The 24613-nt window shown below is 41.6% G+C and overlaps 1 protein-coding gene across 1 annotated transcript in view; it reads left to right on the plus strand.

The window, feature by feature from the left end:
• FER1L6 (fer-1 like family member 6) overlaps nt 1-24613 on the plus strand; it is a 163153-nt gene that overhangs the window by 133916 nt on the left and 4624 nt on the right. Inside the window, 1 exon segment of the mRNA XM_035697460.2 lies at nt 219-382. Coding sequence (XP_035553353.2) covers nt 219-382 — 164 coding nt within the window.

Below are 24613 nucleotides of genomic sequence, written 5' to 3' on the forward strand. Positions count from 1 at the left end.
CCTGCCCTGTCTTCTACCTGCTACCACACTGGGTACCTTGAGGGCACCAAACATATCTTGGTCATATTGTATCCCTCAAATCCTAGTACATACTAATGATCCAATGTGGTGCTGGTTGAAGGACTAATGAATGAATGAATGAATGAACAGGTGGGTGAATGATTGGTGGTGATGGATACTGAAGCTCTTCCATAACTGTCAAGGGTATCTCTTCACAGGCTCCTTGGAAATGAACCTCAATAGTTTCCCCCGAGCAGCCAAGTCTGCCAAAGATTGCCAACTCACCAAGTTTGAAAATGCAAGTGAGGAGAGCAAGATCTCCATATTCCAGCAAAAGCGTGTGCGGGGCTGGTGGCCTTTTGCTAAAAGCAAGGAACTCACGGTAAGTGGCTGCTGTAGGAGACAGGGCTTGGGGGGGGGTGGGGGGGAAGGTTAGGCAGGCAGGGGACATCATGCTCTTTAAATGAGTCACTTTGTAAACGTCAAGTCAAGTGCCTTGAAGTGACACAGAGCACTTTAGGGCAAAAGTTCTGTTGAGAAGCAAGAATTTTGAAAATGTTATAAATGCATTAAGCTTCTGTGTTTCAGCGTGCTTGATTTAATAGCCATGTCAGGGTGGTTTTCTAACCTCTGGCTTGAATTTGTGCCCTTGGCATTATTTTTTTCCCACATTTCTTGAAATTATGCATTAGGTCTTCACTAATGTACAATTTTAATGGAGCCACTTCATCCCTTCACCCTCAAATGCGGGACTCAATTTTGAAAGTGATCCAGACTTTAAAACTTGGAGAGAGCCATTTCCCCTTCCCCCGCATCGCCAGCCTGGTCTGTACTTTGTGGCACCTGCTGTGGGCGCTCAGTCCTTTTGCAAACATTAGGAAGGAAATTATGCAGCCTTCTGAATATCCCTCCATAAAGGAGGGTGGATGACCCACATGATAGGCAGGGTTGAGGAAAGGGAGTGCATTGGTGGCACCTTTCCATGCTATGTCCTCCGCTTGGTAGAGAGCATATTGTCCCCTCTGCTCCTGCATCCAGTGGCAAAAGCACACCTGGATTGGAACCTTCTGGCCACACCTGGTTCTCTCTCGCTGCTGTAGGGGCCTAATGTATGTGAAAGGCAGGGATTCCTTTTGCACCTGATTGGCCTGACTCCATGGCATCTAGTTTTATTATGTTTTCTGGAAGATTTTCCCTTCTCGTCATTCTCACTTGCACCCCCTCTGATGGACAAGGTTTGGTCGAGAATGAGGCTGCAGGCCTCACAGGCTTAGTACATAACAGCAGCTCAGTCAGTGAATTGATTGATGAATGAATGAACTCAGAAATGAAGTAAGCATGGCCTCTCCCCTCAACCAGCTCAGAGTCCAGTGAGAGGGACAGATGTGTCAACAACCCTGTTGCATGCATCCAATAGTCAACGTATAAGTGACACAGGGAGGAAACAAGAGGAGGGAGAAACCTAATTCTCTCTGAGGGTGTTGAGGAGTCAAGTAGAGCAGAGCAGCATTTTTTCAAGAGCAAAGGATGACAAAAAAAGCATTTTCTAGATGAAGAAGAGGGTGGCTATCTACTTCAAGTAGAAAGAACCCTGAGAGCACAGCATGGAGGCATGATGCATCCCTAAGAGAAGGGCTGATGGCCCGCTGGTCAGAGTTGCCAGAGTTCAGCATGAGGTCAAGAAATGGGGACTGCCAAGTCCTAAAATCCAAATTCATGTCTTTTGACATAATTCCTGTTTCTATAAATTTGACAGTAATTATGTATGCATGATGACATACTGGCAGCCATCATTTATTACATTTTTATAGCCCTTTAGAGTCTGCCAACTATGTTCAGACTTCTGTTTTTTCATTTGATCTTAGTTGACCCTTTATTTCTGTCACATTTCTTTCTTCATTTCATACAACAAATATTTATTGAGCATCCATTAAGTGATAGGCCCTGGGAATAAAATTTGAGTTGTAAGAGACATACGTCTCTGCCAGCATGGAACTTACAGTCCAGCTTCAAAGACAGACAAGTGCAAATGCAGAATCACACATGCACACCAAGAACCCAAATACTTAAAACAAGGGCTGGGGAGGAAACAACGTGCTGAATTAAAGCATATCCAGTGCAGATATTCTCACTCCATAGGGTGGTGGGAGGCCTTTCTGTGACTGTGGAACTTTTGAGTCCTGAAGAATGAGAAGTAGGGAGCCATCAGAGAGAGACAAGAGGAAGTGTGTCACCAAGCAAACACTACAGGCAAAGGCCCTTGGGTAGGGGAGGAATGAAAATACAACGCCCCCTACAACAAGCACATGATGAATGAGGGTGATGCCAATGAAGTGGAAAGGAAACTAGAGCCAAATCACACAGCCCACAGACTCCATGTTGAAGAGTTTGGATTTTATCCTCAAAGCAAGGAAGCCACTGAATGGTCTCCAGCAGGGAGGTGAGGGGATCTGACTCACATAGGAAACACAATCCCTCATTGCTTATGTGGACAATGAGTGGGAGAGGGTCACAATAGAAGAAGGGGAAGAACTAGGTAGAAATGTGGGAAGAAAATGATTAAAATGTGTCTGAAACATAAACCTAGAGAAGAGTATCTTTGGAGAAGGACAGTTGGGTCACTGTGTCAGATGCCCCTGAGTGGTCATAAAAGAAGCAGAGAAGTGTCCTTTGGATTTAGCAATATGGAGGTGACCTTTTGAAAAGTAGTATTGCAAAGGCTCATAGCAGCACTATTCATTAGTGCTGCTATTCACTATTCACTATTCATTCATTCAATAGCAGCACTATCTCCCAAAGTGGAAAATCCAAATATCCATCAACTGATAAATGGATAAATAAAAGATGATATATCCATACGACGGAATATAATTCAGCCATAAAAAGGAATAAAGTGCTGATACAGGCTCCATCATGGATGGACCTTGAAAACATTCAAGTGAAAGAAGCCAGTCACAAAAGACCACATACTATATGATTCCATTTATAGGAAATGTCCAAAATAGGCAACCCCCCAGAAAGTAGATTGGTGGTTGCCAGGTGCTAGAGGGAAGGGAGATGGGGAGTGACTCCTAACAAGTACAGGATGCCTTTTTGGAGTGATAAAAGTCTTCTGGAATTAGACAGTGCTGATGACTGTACAACTTTGTGGATATACTGAAATCTATTGTGCACTGTAAAAGGAGGGACTTTTTTAAAAGATTTTATTTATTTATTCATGATAGACACACACACACACACACACACACACACAGACAGAGACAGAGACACAGGCAGAGGGAGAAACAGGCTCCACACAGGGAGCCCAACATGGGACCCAATCCCGGGACCCCACGATCATGCCCTGGGCCAAAGGCAGGTGCCAAACTGCTGAGCCCCCAGGGATCCCTAAAAGGAGGGACTTTATGTATGGGAATTGTATCTCAATATTTAAAAAGCAGTTCAAAGGGATGGTGAAGACAGGCATAGGCTAGCATACACTGCAAAGTGAGTGGGGAATAAGCTAGTAGAGACATGTGTAGACGCTAAAAGCCTTCATGGTTCCGCCTTTCATTCCTCCTCTCAAACCACACTAGCCATCCTTAGCTATTCTTATCCCCAGCCACTCCCTGTTCCATCCCACACCCCTGCTTTTCCATGGACTGGTACTTCTGCCTGGAATGCCTTGACTCCCATCTTCTCTGGGAAAACTCCTCCCCCTTAAGTATTTTGAGATTCTTTTCAGCAGTCACCTGAATCCTCCCTGATACCGTAGTCTGGATAGGCTGGCTTGCCTTCATGCTTCCATAGCTCTAGTCATACTGATTTATAATTGTCTGTATATGTCATGGTTCTGCTGTGAGTGACCTGAGTCCAGAGAGTGCACTTTCTCTTTCAGTTCCTTTTCTGAATTTTTAGTATCTAACATGGTGTCTGGCACATAGTACATGCTCAATAAATTTTTACTGAATGGCTCATTAAATTCAGGGACAATTAAGACATTGACCCTACCATCAAAGAGATTATATGATTTCCTTCTCTTTTTATTCGGTGTACTGAGCACATAGGAAGTGTCCAACAAATATTCTTTAAGAACAAACACATCAGCACACATTTATTTATAAGACTGTGTCATGGTAGAAACCAGAGAACAACATGCCAAAGAAATAAGAGAGGGGACAAATAGATTTTAATGGTGGGAGATTCATAGGATACACAGGTTGTTTGGGGACATTTTAAAAAAGATTTTATTTATTTATTCATGAGAGAACAGAAAGAGAGGCGGGGGCAGCCCCAGTGGCACAGCAGTTTAGCACTGCCTGCAGCCCGGGATGTGATCCTGGAGACCCGGGATTGAGTCCTGCGTCGGGCTCCCTTTGTGAAGCCTGCTTCTCCCTCTGCCTGTATCTCTGCCTCTGTGTGTGTGTGTGTGTGTCTATGAATAAATAAAAATAAAAAATAAAAAATAAACTTTATTAAGAAAAAGGAGAGAAAGAGGCAGGGGCATAGGCAGAGGGAGAAGCAGACTCCCTGTGGGGAACCTGATGCGGGACTCGATCCTAGAACCCCAGGATCACAACCTGAGCCAAAGACAGATGCTCAACCACTCAGCCACCCGGGTGCCCCATTTTTTTTAATCAAAAAGAGTATTTTAATAAATCACATGAGCAAGGGTTGTACTTGTTCAACAGAATATTAAATTGATACAACCATGTTAACACATCTTCATACATAATTATCTCTTATACCAAGTCACTATAACCATGTGAGCAAAGTAGTAGACAGCCAATCAAAATACAAAAGCTGGGGATCCCTGGGTGGCGCAGCGGTTTGGCGCCTGCCTTTGGCCCAGGGCGCGATCCTGGAGACCCGGGATCGAATCCCACATCAGGCTCCCGGTGCATGGAGCCTGCTTCTCCCTCTGCCTGTGTCTCTGCCTCTCTCTCTCTCACTGTGTGCCTATCATAAATAAATAAAAAAAATTAAAAAAAAATACAAAAGCTGTAAAACCACAGATGCCTGAACATTAACGTGAATTCACTTTATAATTAGCTCACGGTAAGTATATTTAGCATAGCACATAGTGTGCTTTCCTAGACTGCATTAAGTATTAGGCAGTGGTTAAAACCAAAGGATGTAGACGTAGACAGCTTGGGTTTGAACCCTGTCCTCTCCCGATGAACGGTGTGACATGAAGCAAGTTTCTTAGCCTCTCTGTGCCTCAGTTTCCATATCTATAAAACGGGGATTGATAATAGATACGTATCTTACCAAGTTTTAGCACATAGATGAGTTAATATATGTTAAGTGTTTAGGATCATGAAAGGAAATGAAGACCACCTAGATGCCAACAGGCTGTTTATTTAGAGCTTGCTATGACAAGAGGGTCAGCTGCCATCACTCGGTAGAGATTCAAAGACAGGGGAGTAGGGAAGCTTTATAAAGAAAAAACAAAGAGAAGACTTCAGGTTTGTTCTGATTGGAGGTTGTTGGCAGGCAGAGTAACTAGAGGGGGGCATCCGAAGTGACTGGTTAAGGGAGAGTACTGGAATACTGGGGCGAGGAGCACACAAAATTAGGGACTCAGCCTCAGATAGGCAGCTTGGAGTCCGGCACCCACAGAAACTGGGAGAGAGGGGTGGTCTCTCTCTGGTTGCTTACGTTGCAAAGAGATGGCTCCTGGGTCTTTGGGAAAGGTGGGTCCTGGGTATTGAGACAAAGGACCTATCTAGTATTCAAAGGGATTTAAATGCTCTTCAAAGAGAAACCAAAGGGTTTACGATTACATTTTCTAAAGTGTCCACTCTTACAGAAAGGAGATGGAAATCTCTTCCTTTATTTGCCACCAGAAAAGTTAAGCCTCTTGTTTTTAATCTGGTTTTGTCCTTACACATCCTAAAGGGAAAATGAGAATTTACTTCATCCCCAACTACCTGGCAACCCCCGAATCCCTGGTTTGGCCTGCAGCAGCAGGGGTATAACCCAGCTGACCCTCGTCCATCCTCCTTCTCCTGCCCAAAGGAAGCAGTAACTGCACCAGGGAAGCCAAACCAGTAGCCTTCTCTGGGCTGGCAGCGAGAGGATGAGTTGGATGAGCCAGGAGTAAAGTAGTGTAACGTGAAACCTCAGTCAGGGTCCACCACCTCCTAGTCCTGCCATCTCCAAGTCTCAGTTTCCATGTCTGTATAAGGAATGGGTTGGACTGGGTGCCCCCAAGGTGCCTTTCCAGCACGGACACCCTCTGCTTCCGAGCTCCCACACCGTCCTTCCTGAAGCCAGTAGTCAAGAGGTCACCATCCTGTTCCAGGCACCAGCTGGCCAGCAGGGATTTGCTTACAGCCACTGCTATGTGCCAGGCTTCTATTTAAAGCTGCTTATCTGTACACCCAGGCAGTGCAGTTTAGACATCTGGATCACAGAGCTCCTAGTGTGGAATGTGGCTGGGCTTACAGTCAGTGGAAAATAGCTCCAGGTGAGATTTGCAAAGAACGGGTACCCTCGGGGACAAAGGGAATGTGTATTGAGCAGGTGCTTCATGGGACACATTGCACTTTGCATTTTATATGTATTACCCTATGAAAAGCAACCCTTTAAAGATCACTGCTTTAGAAGATGAAGAACCAGAGGTTTCCTTCACAGGTGAATCCCATAAATTGACTGTTATATAGTCCAGCTAAGTCTCCAGAACATCAGCAACTAAAATTAAAAGGGAAGTTTCTTTTTAACATTTTTAAATTAAAAAAAAATTTTATTGGAGTTCAATTTGCCAACACTTAGCATAACACCCAGTGCACATCCCGCAAAGTGCCCCCTTCAGTGCCCATCACCAGGTCACCCCAACCCCCCACCCACCTCCCTTTCCACTACCCCTTGTTCATTTCCCAGAGTTAGGTGTCTCTCATGTTTTGTCACCCTCACTGATATTTTCACTCATTTTCTCTCCTATCCCTTTATTCCTTTCACTAATTTTTATAATCCCCAAATGAATGAGACCATATAATGTTTGTCCTTCTCCGATTGACTTATTTCACTCAGCATAATACCCTCCAGTTCCATCCACGTTGAAGCAAATGGTGGGTATTTGTCGTTTCTAATGGCTGAGTAATATTCCATTGTATACATAAACCACAGCTTCTTTATCCATTCATCTTTCGATGGACACCGAAGCTCCTTCCACAGTTTGGCTATTGTGGACATTGCCGCTATAAACATCGGGGTGCAGGTGTCCCGGCGTTTCGTTGCATCTGTATCTTTGGGGTAAATCCCCAAAAGTGCAATTGCTGGGTCATAGGGCAGGTCTATTTTTAACTCTTTGAGGAACCTGCACACACTTTTCCAGAGTGGCTGCACCAGTTCCCATTCCCACCAACAGTGCAAGAGGGTTCCCCTTTCTCCATATCCTCTGCAACATTTATTGTTTCCTGCCTTGTTAATTTTCCCCATTCTCACTGGTGTGAGGTGATATCTCATTGTGGTTTTGATTTGTATTTCCCTGATGGCTAGTGATGCGGAGCATTTTCTCATGTGCTTGTTGGCCATGTCTATGTCTTCCTCTGTGAAATTTCTGTTCATGTCTTTTGCCCATTTCATGATTGGATTGTTTGTTTCTTTGGTGTTGAGTTTATTTTTTTTTTTTTGAGAAGAAAGTGATTTTATTTTATTTATTTATTTATTTTAATTTATTTTTTTTTTGTTTTTGTTTTTTTTTCTTTTTCTTTTTTTATTGGTGTTCAATTTACTAACATACAGAATAACACCCAGTGCCCGTCACCCATTCACTCCCACCCCCCGCCCTCCTCCCCTTCTACCACCCCTAGTTCGTTTCCCAGAGTTAGCAGTCTTTACGTTCTGTCTCCCTTTCTGATATTTCCCACACATTTCTTCTCCCTTCCCTTATTTTCCCTTTCACTATTATTTATATTCCCCAAATGAATGAGAACATATAATGTTTGTCCTTCTCCGACTGACTTACTTCACTCAGCATAATACCCTCCGGTTCCATCCACGTTGAAGCAAATGGTGGGTATTTGTCATTTCTAATGGCTGAGTAATATTCCATTGTATACATAAACCACATCTTCTTTATCCATTCATCTTTCGTTGGACACCGAGGCTCCTTCCACAGTTTGGCTATCGTGGCCATTGCTGCTAGAAACATCGGGGTGCAGGTGTCCCGGCGTTTCATTGCATTTGTATCTTTGGGGTAAATCCCCAACAGTGCAATTGCTGGGTCGTAGGGCAGGTCTATTTTTAACTGTTTGAGGAACCTCCACACAGTTTTCCAGAGTGGCTGCACCAGTTCACAGTCCCACCAACAGTGTAAGAGGGTTCCCTTTTCTCCGCATCCTCTCCAACATTTGTTGTTTCCTGCCTTGTTAATTTTCCCCATTCTCACTGGTGTGAGGTGGTATCTCATTGTAGTTTTGATTTGTATTTCCCTGATGGCAAGTGATGCAGAGCATTTTCTCATATGCATGTTGGCCATGTCTATGTCTTCCTCTGTGAGATTTCTCTTCATGTCTTTTGCCCATTTCATGATTGGATTGTTTGTTTCTTTGGTGTTGAGTTTAATAAGTTCTTTATAGATCTTGGAAACTAGCCCTTTATCTGATATGTCATTTGCAAATATATTCTCCCATTCTGTAGGTTGTCTTTGAGTTTTGTTGACTGTATCCTTTGCTGTGCAAAAGCTTCTTATCTTGATGAAGTCCCAATAGTTCATTTTTGCTTTTGTTTCTTTTGCCTTCGTGGATGTATCTTGCAAGAAGTTACTATGGCCGAGTTCAAAAAGGGTGTTGCCTGTGTTCTTCTCTAGGATTTTGATGGAATCTTGTCTCACATTTAGATCTTTCATCCATTTTGAGTTTATCTTTGTGTATGGTGAAAGAGAGTGGTCTAGTTTCATTCTTCTGCATGTGGATGTCCAATTTTCCCAGCACCATTTATTGAAGAGACTGTCTTTCTTCCAATGGATAGTCTTTCCTCCTTTATTGAATATTAGTTGCCCATAAAGTTCAGGGTCCACTTCTGGATTCTCTATTCTGTTCCACTGGTCTATGTGTCTGTTTTTGTGCCAGTACCACACTGTCTTGATGACCACAGCTTTGTAGTACAACCTGAAATCTGGCATTGTGATGCCCCCAGATATGGTTTTCTTTTTTAAAATTCCCCTGGCTATTCGGGGTCTTTTCTGATTCCACACAAATCTTAAAATAATTTGTTCTAACTCTCTGAAGAAAGTCCATGGTATTTTGATAGGGATTGCATTAAACGTGTATATTGCCCTGGGTAACATTGACATTTTCACAATATTAATTCTGCCAATCCATGAGCATGGAATATTTTTCCATCTCTTTGTGTCTTCCTCAATTTCTTTCAGAAGTGTTCTATAGTTTTGAGGGTATAGATCCTTTACATCTTTGGTGAGGTTTATTCCTAGGTATCTTATGCTTTTGGGTGCAATTGTAAATGGGATTGACTCCTTAATTTCTCTTTCTTCAGTCTCATTGTTAGTGTATAGAAATGCCACTGACTTCTGGGCATTGATTTTGTATCCTGCCACGCTACCGAATTGCTGTATGAGTTCTAGCAATCTTGGGGTGGAGACTTTTGGGTTTTCTATGTAGAGTTCATGTCATCGGCGAAGAGGGAGAGTTTGACTTCTTCTTTGCCAATTTGAATGCCTTTAATGTCTTTTTGTTGTCTGATTGCTGAGGCTAGGACTTCCAGTACTATGTTGAACAGCAGTGGTGAGAGTGGACATCCCTGTCTTGTTCCTGATCTTAGGGGAAAGGCTCCTAGTGCTTCCCCATTGAGAATGATATTTGCTGTGGGCTTTTCATAGATGGCTTTTAAGATGTCGAGGAATGTTCCCTCTATCCCTACACTCTGAAGAGTTTTGATCAGGAATGGATGCTGTATTTTGTCAAATGCTTTCTCTGCATCCAATGAGAGGATCATATGGTTCTTGGTTTTTCTCTTGCTGATATGATGAATCACATTGATTGTTTTACGGGTGTTGAACCAGCCTTGTGTCCCAGGGATAAATCCTACTTGGTCATGGTGAATAATTTTCTTAATGTACTCTTGGATCCTATTGGCCAGTATCTTGTTGAGAATTTTTGCATCCATGTTCATCAGGGATATTGGTCTGTAATTCTCCTTTTTGGCGGGGTCTTTGTCTGGCTTTGGAATTAAGGTGATGCTGGCTTCATAGAACGAATTTGGAAGTACTCCATCTCTTTCTATCTTTCCAAACAGCTTTAGGAGAATAGGTATGGTTTCTTCTTTAAACGTTTGATAAAATTCCCCTGGGAAGCCATCTGGCCCTGGACTCTTGTGTCTTGGGAGGTTTTTGATGACTGCTTCAATTTCCTCCCTGGTTATTGGTCTGTTCAGGTTTTCTATTTCTTCCTGTTCCAGTTTTGGTAGTTTGTGGCTTTCCAGGAATGCGTCCATTTCTTCCAGATTGCCTAATTTATTGGCGTATAGCTGTTCATAATATGTTTTTAAAATCGTTTGTATTTGGTGTTGGTAGTGATCTCTCCTTTCTCATTCATGATTTTATTAATTTGAGTCTTCTCTCTCTTCTTTTTAATAAGGCTGGCTAATGGTTTATCTATCTTGTTAATTCTTTCAAAGAACCAACTCCTGGTTTTGTTGATCTGTTCCACAGTTCTTCTGGTCTCGATTTCGTTGAGTTCTGCTCGAATCTTTATTAACTCCCTTCTTCTCTTGGGTGTAGGATCTATTTGCTGTTTTTTCTCTAGCTCCTTTATGTGTAAGGTGAGCTTTTGTATTTGAGTTCTTTCCTGTTTTTGAATGGATGCTTGTATTGCGATGTATTTCCCCCTTAGGACTGCTTTTGCTGCATCCCAAAGATTTTGAACGGTTGTATCTTCATTCTCATTAGTTTCCATGAATCTTTTTAATTCTTCCTTAATTTCCTGGTTGACCCTTTTATCTTTTAGCAGGATGGTCCTTAACCTCCATGTGTTTGAGGTCCTTCCAAACTTCTTGTTGTGATTTAGTTCTAATTTCAAGGCATTATGGTCTGAGAATATGCAGGGGACAATCCCAATCTTTTGGTATCGGTTCAGACCCGATTTGTGACCCAATATGTGGTCTATTCTGGAGAAAGTTCCATGTGCGCTTGAGAAGAATGTGTATTCAGTTGAGTTTGGATGTAAAGTTCTGTAGATATCTGTGAAATCCATCTGGTCCAGTGTATCATTTAAAGCTCTCGTTTCTTTGGAGATGTTTTGCTTAGAAGACCTATCGAGCATAGAAAGAGCTAGATTGAAGTCACCAAGTATAAGTGTATTATTATCTAAGTATTTCTTCACTATGGTTAATAATTGATTTATATATTTGGCAGCTCCCACATTCGGAGCATATATATTGAGGATTGTTAAGTCCTCTTGTTGAATAGATCCTTTAAGTATGATATAGTGTCCCTCTTCATCTCTCACTACAGTCTTTGGGGTAAATTTTAGTTTATCTGATATAAGGATGGCTACCCCTGCTTTCTTTTGAGGACCATTCGAATGGTAAATGGTTCTCCAACCTTTTATTTTCAGGCTGTAGGTGTCCTTCTGTCTAAAATGAGTCTCTTGTAGACAGCAAATAGATGGGTCCTGCTTTTTTATCCAGTCTGAAACCCTGCGCCTTTTGATGGGGTCATTAAGCCCGTTCACATTCAGAGTTACTATTGAGAGATATGAGTTTAGTGTCATCATGATATCTATTCAGTCTTTGTTTTTGTGGACTATTCCACTGAACTTCTTCTTAAAGGGGAATTTTAGGAGTCCCCCTTAAAATTTCTTGCAGAGCTGGTTTGGAGGTCACATATTCTTTTAGTTGCTGCCTGTCTTGGAAGCTCTTTATCTCTCCTTCCATTTTGAATGAGAGCCTTGCTGGATAAAGTATTCTTGGTTGCATGTTCTTCTCCTTTAGGACCCTGAATATATCCTGCCAGCCCTTTCTGGCCTGCCAGGTCTCTGTGGAGAGGTCTGCTGTTACCCTAATACTCCTCCCCATAAAAGTCAGGGATTTCTTGTCTCTTGCTGCTTTAAGGATCTTCTTATCTTTGGAATTTGCAAGCTTCACAATTAAATGTCGAGGTGTTGAACGGTTTTTATTGATTTTAGGAGGGGATCTCTCTATTTCCTGGATCTGAATGCCTGTTTCCCTTCCCAGATTAGGAAAGTTTTCAGCTAGAATTTGTTCAAATACATATTCTGGCCCTCTGTCCCTTTCGGCGCCCTCGGGAACCCCAATTAAACGTAGGTTTTTCTTCCTCAGGCTGTCGTTTATTTCCCTTAATCTATCTTCATGGTCTTTTAATTGTTTGTCTCTTTTTTCCTCAGTTTCCCTCTTTGCTATCAACTTGTCTTCTAGGTCACTCACTCGTTCTTCCACCTCGTTAACCCTCGTCGTTAGGACTTCTAGTTTGGATTGCATCTCATTCAATTGATTTTTAATTTCTGCCTGATTAGCTCTAAATTCTGCAGTCATGAAGTCTCTTGAGTCCTTTATACTTTTTTCTAGAGCCACCAGTAGCTGTATAATAGTGCTTCTGAATTGGCTTTCTGACATTGAATTGTAATCCAGATTTTGTAACTCTGTGGGAGAGAGGACTGTTTCTGATTCTTTCTTTTGAGGTGAGGTTTTCCTTCTAGTCATTTTGCTCAGTGCAGAGTGGCCAAAAGCAAGTTGTATTGGGAAAAAGAGAAAAAGAGAGGAGAGAAAGAAGGAAAGAAAAGAGAAAGAGAAGAAAAAAAAAAAGGGAAGAAAAAGAGAAAAAAAAACGGGAAAAAAAAAAGAAGAAAAAGAGAAAGAAAAAGAAAGGAGAAAAAAAGGGGGTGGGGGAAGGAAACAAATCAAAAAGCAAAACAAAACAAAAACAAAAAACAAACAAACAAACAAAAAAAGAACCACCGGGGAGTATCTTCTGATTCTGTGTACTTTAAGTCCCTTGGCTTCTCCTGGAAGTTGTCCGTCTAGCTGGTGTTCTGGGGGAGGGGCCTGCTGTGCTGATTTTCAGGTGTTAGCAGTTGGGGGAGCTGCTGTGCCCCTGCCTGGTGCAGGGCTCGGTGGGGGTTGTTAACCCCGTGAGGCCGCAGGAGGAACAGCCCCAGTGGCGGGGCAGCTCTGGAAACCTGGATTCAGCTCCGGCAGGAACTCCGTCTGCAGGGCCTGGAGGCTCCGGGGCGGGGCCGCTGATCTGCTCACCTGGGTCAGGAGCGTCCTCGCTGTCCTGGGCCCTCCCGGCCTCTGCCTGTCCCGGGGGAGGCGGGATCCTGGGCTGTGTCCCGGCGCCCTGTGCTCCGGGGCCTGCGCTGGTGGATTCGCGCTCCCGAGCCGCGCAGCCCCCTCCGCGGAGCCGCCGCCCAAGCCCCTCCGAGCTGCTCCGGGTCCCGCCGTGCGCGCTGCAGCCCTTAGGGAGCTCGGCACACTCTCCTGGGCGCGCAGTTGCTCTGTTACTGTCCCAGGGAGCCCGAGGAGATCCTCGCCCTCCTGGGTCCTGCTCCAACTCCCCACGAGCCCCTTTCCCCCCCGGAAGGTCGGTGCAGCTCCTGCTCCTCCGGGACGGGGCTCTCCTGTCCTGGGGACACTCGCCCCGGCCTCAGCCCGGCTCCTCGCGGGGCCCCTCCCCCTTGGAGGCCTTTGTGTCTTTATTTCTTTTTCCCCGTCTTCCTACCTTGATAGAAGCGCGAACTCTTCTCTCTGTAGCATTCCAGCTGGTCTCTCTTTAAATCTCAGGCCGAATTCATAGATTTTCAGGATAATTTGAAGGTTTTCTAGGTAGTTTGGTGGAGACAGGTGATTTGGGGACCCTACTCTTCCGCCATCTTGCTCCTCCCTCCTAATTTATTTTTTTTATTGATGTTCAATTTACTAACATACAGAATAACCCCCAGTGCCCGTCACCCATTCACTCCCACCCCCCGCCCTCCTCCCCTTCTACCACCCCTAGTTCGTTTCCCAGAGTTAGCAGTCTTTACGTTCTGTCTCCCTTTCTGATATTTTTATGCTGAGTGAAGTAAGTCAGTCGGAGAAGGACAAACATTATATGTTCTCATTCATTTGGGGAATATAAATAATAGTCAAAGGGAATATAAGAGAAGGGAGAAGAAATGTGTGGTGTTGAGTTTAATAAGTTCTTTATAGATCTTGGATACTAGCCCTTTATCTGATAGATCATTTGCAAATATCTTCTCCCATTCTGTAGGTTGTCTTTGAGTTTTGTTGACTGTTTCTTTTGCCGTGCAGAAGCTTCTTATCTTGATGAAGTTCCAATAATTCATTTTTGCTTTTGTTTCTCTTGCCTTCGTGGATGTATCTTGCAAGAAATTACTGTGGCCAAGTTCAAAAAGGGTGTTGCCTGTGTTCTCCTCTAGGATTTTGAAGGAATCTTGTCTGACATTTAGATCTTTCATCCATTTTGAGTTTATCTTTGTGTATGGTGAAAGAGAATAGTCTAGTTTCATTCTTCTGCATGCGGATGTCCAATTTTCCCAGCACATTTATTGAAGAGACTGTCTTTTTTCCAGTGGATAGTCTTTCCTGCTTTGTCGAATATTAGTTGACCATAAAATTGAAGGTCCACTTCTGGATTCTCTATTCTGTTCCATTGATCTATGTGTCTGTTTTGCGTCAGTACCACACGGTCTTGATGACCACAGCTTTGTAGTACAACCTGAAATCTGGCATTATGATGCCCCCAGCTATGCTTTTCTTTTTCAATATTCCCCTGGCTATTCGGGGTCTTTTCTGATTCCACACAAATCCTAAGATGATTTGTTCCATCTCTCTGAAGAAAGCCCATTGTATTTTGATAAGGATTGCATTAATTGTGTAAATTGCCCTGGGTAACATTGACATTTTCTCAATATTAATTAAAAGGGAGGTTTCTGTGCTTCCAGTTTAATGTGAAAAACAGTCATCAGTAGCTACTGTGGCTACACACTCATACACCAGGCAGTAAAGTTTTAACAGTGAATAAGACAAATTTCTGGCATGAAGAAGTTCACAGCTTAGCTGAGGACATAGATGGTCTAAATAGTAAGTACGTGGCAAATTCAGATTCTCTAGGAGCAGAGTGGGTAAGTATTTTCACGTGAAGATTATTTAAAGAAAGTGTAGGTAATATACATTTACAGGAAATTAAAAAGACACAAGATTATAGAAGGAAAGAAATAGCACCCACATGCGTACCACCCAAAGCAAACCATTGCTAATGTTTTGGTTATGCCCAATTTGCATAAATTTTGGTTAATTTTGCATAGTAGTGATCATTCCATATTAAACATAGTGCTTCTGTGTGTGGGGGGGTGTTCTAAAGAGCATTTCCCTGTGTTATGTTATCAATGTTATTATCAATCTTTGTATTCTCAAAACAGAAATGCCAGTTTAATCATCGTTTTGTTCCTTAAACATTTATTCACTTAAAAAAGTTAAGATGGAAAAGTTGAAAGAATAGGACAATGGTCAACCATTTTCCACCGTCTAGATTCAACACTTGTTAATATTTTGCTATACTGATTTTGTCTATATATGTGAGTATATGGTCTCACCTCCCCCTGCACACATACTCATTGGCTGAACTGTTTAAGAGTAAACTGTACACAGTCTAAATACTATACCTTGCTAAAAAATAAAAAAGTAATTTTGAGTAAATTTGAGGATCTAATTGGCTTTATTAAACAATTCATGAATAGGGTAGCATCCCATCTAGCAAGTAAAGGGGAACTCCCCCAAGGTAAACAAAAGGAAAGCTTTTAAAGGCAAAAAGAGGGCATAAAGAAAAGAATTTATTAGCAAGGAATGCATTATTTGGGCAAGGTGCTCTCCTAAGAGGAATGAAAGGGTGCCTATATGTAAATTTCCAGGTTGAAATTCCATGTTCGCTGCCTAAAGGTTAAATTAGGGTAGTAGGTATTAAATCTTGGTTTGTTGACATGAGGCCTTAACCTGAGTAACTCCATCATGAGCCTGTGGTCTTCTTTTTAACAATTTCTGAATACTTTAGCACGCATCTCCTAAGAATATGGACACTCTTGTACATAACAACAGAGCCATCATCACATATAAGAATTTAATAATGATTACCTAATCTGATATCCCTACCATATTCATTTCTCATCTATAAGAACGGTACCCTATTACCCTCATATAAAAATATTTTTTTAATTTATTTTTTATTGGTGTTCAATTTACTAACACACAGAATAACCCCCAGTGCCCGTCACCCATTCACTCCCACCCCCCGCCCTCCTCCCCTTCTACCACCCCTAGTTCGTTTCCCAGAGTTAGCAGTCTTTACGTTCTGTCTCCCTTTCTGATATTGCCCACACATTTCTTCTCCCTTCCCTTATATTCCCTTTCACTATTATTTATACTCCCCAAATGAATGAGAACATATAATGTCTGTCCTTCTCCGACTGACTTACTTCACTCAGCATAATACCCTCCAGTTCCATCCACGTTGAAGCAAATGGTGGGTATTTGTCATTTCTAATGGCTGAGTAATATTCCATTGTATACATAAACCACATCTTCTTTATCCATTCATCTTTCGTTGGACACCGAGGCTCCTTCCACAGTTTGGCTATCGTGGCCATTGCTGCTATAAACATCGGGGTGCAGGTGTCCCGGCATTTCACTGCATCTGTATCTTTGGGGTAAATCCCCAGCAGTGCAATTGCTGGGTCGTAGGGCAGGTCTATTTTTAACTCTTTGAGGAACCTCCACACACTTTTCCAGTGTGACTGCACCAGTTCACATTCCCACCAACAGTGTATGAGGGTTCCCTTTTCTCCGCATCCTCTCCAACATTTGTTGTTTCCTGCCTTGTTAATTTGCCCCATTCTCACTGGTGTGAGGTGGTATCTCATTGTGGTTTTGATTTGTATTTCCCTGATGGCAAGTGATGCAGAGCATTTTCTCATATGCATGTTGGCCATGTCTATGTCTTCCTCTGTGAGATTTCTCTTCATGTCTTTTGCCCATTTCATGATTGGATGGTTTGTTTCTTTGGTGTTGAGTTTAATAAGTTCTTTATAGATCTTGGAAACTAGCCCTTTATCTGATATGTCATTTGCAAATATCTTCTCCCATTCTGTAGGTTGTCTTTTAGTTTTGTTGACTGTATCCTTTGCTGTGCAAAAGCTTCTTATCTTGATGAAGTCCCAATAGTTCATTTTTGCTTTTGTTTCTTTTGCCTTCGTGGATGTATCTTGCAAGAAGTTACTGTGGCCGAGTTCAAAAAGGGTGTTGCCTGTGTTCTTCTCTAGGATTTTGATGGAATCTTGTCTCACATTTAGATCTTTCATCCATTTTGAGTTTATCTTTGTGTATGGTGAAAGAGAGTGGTCTAGTTTCATTCCTCTGCATGTGGATGTCCAATTTTCCCAGCACCATTTATTGAAGAGACTGTCTTTCTTCCAATAGATAGTCTTTCCTCCTTTATCGAATATTAGTTGACCATAAAGTTCAGGGTCCACTTCTGGATTCTCTATTCTGTTCCACTGATCTATGTGTCTGTTTTTGTGCCAGTACCACACTGTCTTGATGACCACAGCTTTGTAGTACAACCTGAAATCTGGCATTGTGATGCCCCCAGATATGGTTTTCTTTTTTAAAATTCCCCTGGCTATTCGGGGTCTTTTCTGATTCCACACAAATCTTAAAATAATTTGTTCTAACTCTCTGAAGAAAGTCCATGGTATTTTGATAGGGTTTGCATTAAACGTGTATATGTGCCCTGGGTAACATTGACATTTTCACAATATTAATTCTGCCAATCCATGAGCATGGAATATTTTCCATCTCTTTGTGTCTTCCTCAATTTCTTTCAAGAAGTGTTCTATAGTTTTGAGGGTGTGGATCTTTACATCTTGGTTAGGTTTATTTAGGAATCTTATGCTTTTGAGTGCAATGAAATGGGATTGACTCCTTAATTTCTGCTTTCTTCAGTCTCATTGTTAGTGTATAGAAATGCCACTGATTTCTGGGCATTGAATTGACTTTGCCATATTAATTAAAGGGAGGTTTCTGTGCTTCCAGTTTAATGTGAAAAACAGTCATCGTAGCTACTGTGGCTACACACTCATACACCAGGCAGTAAAGTTTTAACAGTGAATAAGACAAATTTCTGGCATGAAGAAGTTCACAGCTTAGCTGAGGACATGAATGGTCTAAATAGTAAGTACGTGGCAAATTCAGATTCTCTAGGAGCAGAGTGGGTAAGTATTTTCACGTGAAGATTATTTAAAGAAAGTGTAGGTAATATACATTTACAGGAAATTAAAAAAACAAGATTATAGAAGGAAGAGAATAGCACCCACTGCGTACCACCCAAAGCAAACCATTGCTAATGTTTTGGTTATGCCCAATTTGCATAAATTTTGGTTAATTTTGCATAGTAGTGATCATTCCATATTAAACATAGTGCTTCTGTGTGTGGGGGGGGTGTTCTAAAGAGCATTCCCTGTGTTATGTTATCAATGTATTATCAATCTTTGTATTCTCAAAACAGAAATGCCAGTTTAATCATCGTTTGTTCCTAAACATTTATTCACTTAAAAAAGTTAAGATGGAAAAGTTGAAAGAATAGGACAATGGTCAACCATTTCCACCGTCTAGATTCAACACGTGTTCTTTCCTCCTTTATCGAATATTAGTTGACCATAAAGTTCAGGGTCCACTTCTGGATTCTCTATTCTGTTCCACTGATCTATGTGTCTGTTTTTGTGCCAGTACCACACTGTCTTGATGACCACAGCTTTGTAGTACAACCTGAAATCTGGCATTGTGATGCCCCCAGATATGGTTTTCTTTTTTAAAATTCCCCTGGCTATTCGGGGTCTTTTCTGATTCCACACAAATCTTAAAATAATTTGTTCTAACTCTCTGAAGAAAGTCCATGGTATTTTGATAGGGATTGCATTAAACGTGTATATTGCCCTGGGTAACATTGACATTTTCACAATATTAATTCTGCCAATCCATGAGCATGGAATATTTTTCCATCTCTTTGTGTCTTCCTCAATTTCTTTCAGAAGTGTTCTATAGTTTTGAGGGTATAGATCCTTTACATCTTTGGTTAGGTTTATTCCTAGGTATCTTATGCTTTTGAGTGCAATTGTAAATGGGATTGACTCCTTAATTTCTCTTTCTTCAGTCTCATTGTTAGTGTATAGAAATGCCACTGATTTCTGGGCATTGATTTTGTATCCTGCCACGCTACCAAATTGCTGTAGGGATAGAGGGAACATTCCTCGACATCTTAAAAGCCATCTATGAAAAGCCCACAGCAAATATCATTCTCGATGGGGAAGCATTGGGAGCCTTTCCCCTAAGATCAGGAACAAGACAGGGATGTCCACTCTCACCACTGCTATTCAACATAGTACTGGAAGTCCTAGCCTCAGCAATCAGACAACAAAAAGACATTAAAGGCATTCAAATTGGCAAAGAAGAAGTCAAACTCTCCCTCTTCGCCGATGACATGATACTCTACATAGAAAACCCAAAAGTCTCCACCCCAAGATTGCTAGAACTAATACAGCAATTCGGTAGCATGGCAGGATACAAAAATGTATTTTATAGCTGTTTCTTTTTTTCAAAACAAGATTCCGTCATATAGTTCATGAGTTACCTTTGGTTATTTTGTCTCTTTGGTCTATTTTGTTTTAGAATGGTCTTCCACCATTTTTCCCCCTATGATAATACCTATCTGATGAAACTAGCCTGAATTGTCCAGTTGTTTTCTCATGATGTAGCTTATCTATTCTCTGGACCCTGTATTTCTTGTGAACTAGAAGTTAGGTATAACAACATTATCAGGATCAGTTAAGCAGTTTTGGTAAGAATACTTAAGACCTGATCCTGTTTCTTTCATATTGAATTATGGCAGGAGGCACATGCCCTCAGACAGCCTCACTAGGGTGATGCTGTATTTACTCACTTGATCATGTCGGTGACCATGAGGTCTCTTCATTGTAGAGGCACATTTTCCTCTTTGTAATTAACAAGTAACCAGTGGGTGACACTTTGGCACTCTGGGAAATTCCTATCCTGCGACCACTTTTTACCTAATGGTGATCATTAATTATTTCATTGGTGTTGCAAAATGATTTTTCTAATCATTTCTTCCTTCTTTACCTATTCCTCTGTCCTTCTTTCCTGCCATCCATCTATCTCTATCCATTTATCTGCCTGTCATCTAGCTAGCAAGCTATCCATCCATCCATTCATCTATCTATATATCCCCATCATCTATGTCTATCATTCTTTCTCCATCTATTAATAAGAATTTATCGGTTAAAAAGAGCTTCCTCTCAACAAATGGAAATAAATTATGGTCACCATCTCCTCAAAAAAAAAAAAAAGACAAGATAAATGTCTAATTCTCTCTATCAATTACCGCACTGTAGAATCAAGAATGGGTATGAGAGATACCTCCAATGGTGGTAAATGAGATTTTTTTTCTCTTGCATTTTTTCCACAGTATCACTATGGACTTATGGATTTAAAAAATATTTTTTCTAGCTCTGTTCACTGAAAGGACCTAGAAGTAAAAATCACCAAGTAGCAAGAAGACTCCTAGCATCTGGATCCTTATATCTAAATACCGATCTCTCCTGAAAGAACCAAGTGTCTTTGGCTGACTCCAGGTCTAGGACAGATAGAACCCAAGATAAACCTGGGACCTATCATTGTGACAAATAAGACAATTTGAACATCTGACAGAATGACTGATTTGCATATTAAGCTTTCTATGAATTTTGAATTATTTCCTTAATTTATCTGCTCAGAAATGGCATGTCTAGGTCATGCCTAGGTCTAGAGTATAAAAGGTAATACACATACACTTACATGGACATTATGTGTATGCATGCATAATATGTGCGCATATACCTATGTGTGTCCCTCCTCCTAAAAGACTTTGCCAGGGATCCCTGGGTGGCACAGCGGTTTAGCGCCTGCCTTTGGCCCAGGGCGCGATCCTGGAGACCCGGCATCGAATCCCACGTCGGGCTCCCGGTGCATGGAGCCTGCTTCTCCCTCTGCCTGTGTCTCTGCCTCTCTCTCTCTCTCTCTCTCTCTCTCTCTGTGACTATCATAAATAAATTTAAAAAAAAATTTTAAAGACTTTGCCAGCACATATCCCTACCATTGATGTATGAGAATACCTTATACCAGTGAGAGTTGTGTTTTAATAAGCAATAATTATCTCTGAAGGAGGCATATCTGACCTAAAGGACCTATACCCCTCCCCAGAGATCCACTCTCTGAGCATAGTGATGTTCGAAGCCCATTAATAACACACTTAGTGGGGATCCCTGGGTGGCGCAGCAGTTTGGCGCCTGCCTTTGGCCCAGGGCGTGATCCTGGAGACTCGGGATCGAATCCCACATCGGGCTCCCGGTGCATGGAGCCTGCTTCTCCCTCTGCCTGTGTCTCTGCCTCTCTCTCTCTCTCTCTGTGTGTGACTATCATAAAAAAAAAAAAAATAATAACACACTTAGTGCAACAAATCTAGTTCTTTCAGGACCTTCCCTGGTCATTTTCTTCCATCCACAGATGTCATCAGGTTAATAGATAGTCTCTCAAACTGTCCGGGTTTTTTTCTTCTAGCTCTGATTTAATATTACATTTGGAGGATATTATTAGCTTTAAGACCTCACCTTGGTGCTTGGTTGAATATCAATAATTAAAATAAAGCTAGAAACCCTCTGTGTGGAGAGAGATGGAGAGAGGAGTGGTATTTATCAGAATATGTCAGTAAACATTTCCTTGCTGCTGCCTGAGTGCTATCAGAAAAACTGCTTTGCAACCACTCAAGCAAGGCAGTGAGGTAGGGGCAAGGCTCTTCATGGTAATAATCAATGACTCCTGTGCCTAGGGTGGAATTAATTTCATATTCTCTGCTTCCCTTTACTTTGTTTTTTTTTTTTTTTTTTTTTTTTCCTGTGGGAAGTGGGTTTTCCCTGGGTATTTTCTATATGGGCAGATTTTTCCTATCAAATTATGTGTTTCCATCCATGAAATAGTGTGGAAGGTAGCAACTATAAACTCTTAAGACTTTACTATTTACCAGGCACCAGGCTGAGCACTGTATATATGTTATTTTATTTATTTGTCAAAGCAAATCTGTGGGGTGCATGCTATTAACATCTCCAGGACAGAAAGACTGAGGTAACTCACCCAAGGCCACACAGTTAGTAAGAAGTAAAGCCCAGTTTCAAATGCAGATCTTTCTGCACCAAATCCTATTCACCTGACTCTTACCCTATGCTATGCTACATGATAGCAATCCATAAGCTACCCTTGGATGAAAGCCAAAAACATATTATACTGCCAGGGCCATGGCAAGGATTTTGGAGCTTCTCTTGAACATTTCAAAAAAGGTGCATTTCCTCACTGTTAAATGTATAGCTTGCTTCTTTTCTTCCACAAAGACGGGCACCCTGAGTACAGTGAATAGCAGACGATGCGGTTTGGTGTCATAGTATCTCAATACAAATCCTGGTTTTGTAATACAAGTTGGCTAACATCTTCAAGCCTTGTTTTCCTCAGCTATAAAATGGGAATAAAAGTATTGTCCATTTTGCTGGTTGTCAGAAGGTTTAAATGGAATGATGTATGTGTGAAGCACATGCAAGTTGTACAGAACTGTGGCTGAGCTTATTGTCAAGGAGTGGACAACAAAGAAGCAGCTGTGATCCTCTTACTCTGGTCCTAACTTTTGTCCTCTAACATTCTCGAGCTCAGCAATTGGTTAGCAGCCCTTCAGATGGCTTTTTTAAATACAAAGGATTTGGATGAGACTGCTAGCTTATAAATATACTACTCAGTAGAGATTAGGTTATCTCTGGAAGACCTCTGGGAATAAGCCCTTTTTGCATATTGGAAGCCCCTCTGCCATGAGTTGTAGGCTGCCTCTTGGGTTTCTTCCATCCCTCAAGCTTTGCAGGATCTCCTGCCTTTCATGAAACCTAGAAGTTATAGCCATAAGTTGCCTTAAAGCACATCTGACCATTTAACAGGTATGGAATCTGAGGCGAAAGAAGACAAATGCCTTCAAGTGTTAATTATGATGACAATAAGCCAATCATCTCATGTTAGAGTTAGGAAGGTCCTTGCAAATCTTCTAATCTGACTATCTGGCAAATGCATGAATGAGTTGGGAGGCAGCCCGCTATCATGGAAAGAGCATGAGCTTTGGCATCACACAGACCTCAGTTCAAGTTCCAGTTGGATGGCTTACTCCCTGTGTGACCCTGGGGAAGTTATTTAACTTCCCCTCCTTCATTTTTCCATCAAAAAGAGGTGACCTAACTTGCTTGTCGCTATGATTTATTGATAGGTCAATTGAAGGAATGTAGGCAAAGCAGGCATTCAATAAATATTGCAGTTACAGTTAGAGTTATAGTACTGTGACTCCACTGTTGGTAGAGGTGGAGTGGAGTGGACAACAGCTTTATATTCCTTCTTTCCTGATTTCCAAATATTTACTGAGTACTTATATATGTAAGTCATTACCCATAGGGCCAAGATTTGTCAATAGGAATAAGAGACTATATATATATATATATATATATATATATATATATATATATATAAACATTTCTTTAAAAATATGTGTGTAGGGGATCCCTGGTGGCTCAGCGGTTTGGCGCCTGCCTTTGGCCCAGGGTGCGATCCTGGAGTCCCGGGATCGAGTCCCGCGTCGGGCTCCCGGCATGGAGCCTGCTTCTCCCTCCTCCTGTGTTTCTGCCTCTCTCTCTCTCTCTGTGTGTCTATCATAAATAAATAAATAAATCTTAAAAAAATAACAAATAAAAATATGTGTGTATATTTGTGTATGGATAAAATAGAAATAAGAGACTATATATATATATTTTTTAAAAGAATGTTTCTAGACCATAGGACATGTAATGCATTCTTAATTGGGCCAGAATTGTAGTCTAAAGAATGGATGGGACTCCCTAGATTTGAACTCATGACTTCACTGCATTGTAGTAATAAGCCCACTGTATTTCTTTACTAATTCAGACAACCATGCCACTGCGTCTATTCTCTGGCTTCAACCACACCCCAGATACACTGCTCTTTTTCACTTTCTCCCATAATTACATTTTCATGGTTGCCAGCAACCATCTTCTTGTTAAGAAGTCCTAGCTTTTGGGGCATGAATGGATAAGTTAACACAGGCCCATTGGTTCATCAGAACCTTTCATCTTTTCACCAGGATAGGAAATCAGATTATGCCCCATCCACATGTAATTTTAAAAGACAAGCTTTAATGACAATCATCAGTCTAAAATACTTCCGTGATGCTCTAGTCCTCCACCGGTTCTATCCCTCTCCTATTACCTCGAATCTCAATCCATAAAACCAAAGAAGCAGAGAGAGGGCCTTCTTCACCAAGAACTTGAGCTCCAGGAGATCAAGGATCCCATTTTTCTTAATCATTAAGTCCCCAGGATCTAGAATAGTACCCAGCATATAGGGGGTCTCCAAAAGTAGTGAATGAGTGAATGAACAAGAAACAGCAACCCTTACCTTTTGCAGTGGTCCTGTCTCCCCCTTTGAAACCCCAAGGCTTACATCAGTGCTAATA

The sequence above is a fragment of the Canis lupus genome, chromosome 13, assembly GCF_003254725.2.
Source record: "Canis lupus dingo isolate Sandy chromosome 13, ASM325472v2, whole genome shotgun sequence".
NCBI classification, from domain to species: Eukaryota; Metazoa; Chordata; class Mammalia; order Carnivora; family Canidae; genus Canis; species Canis lupus.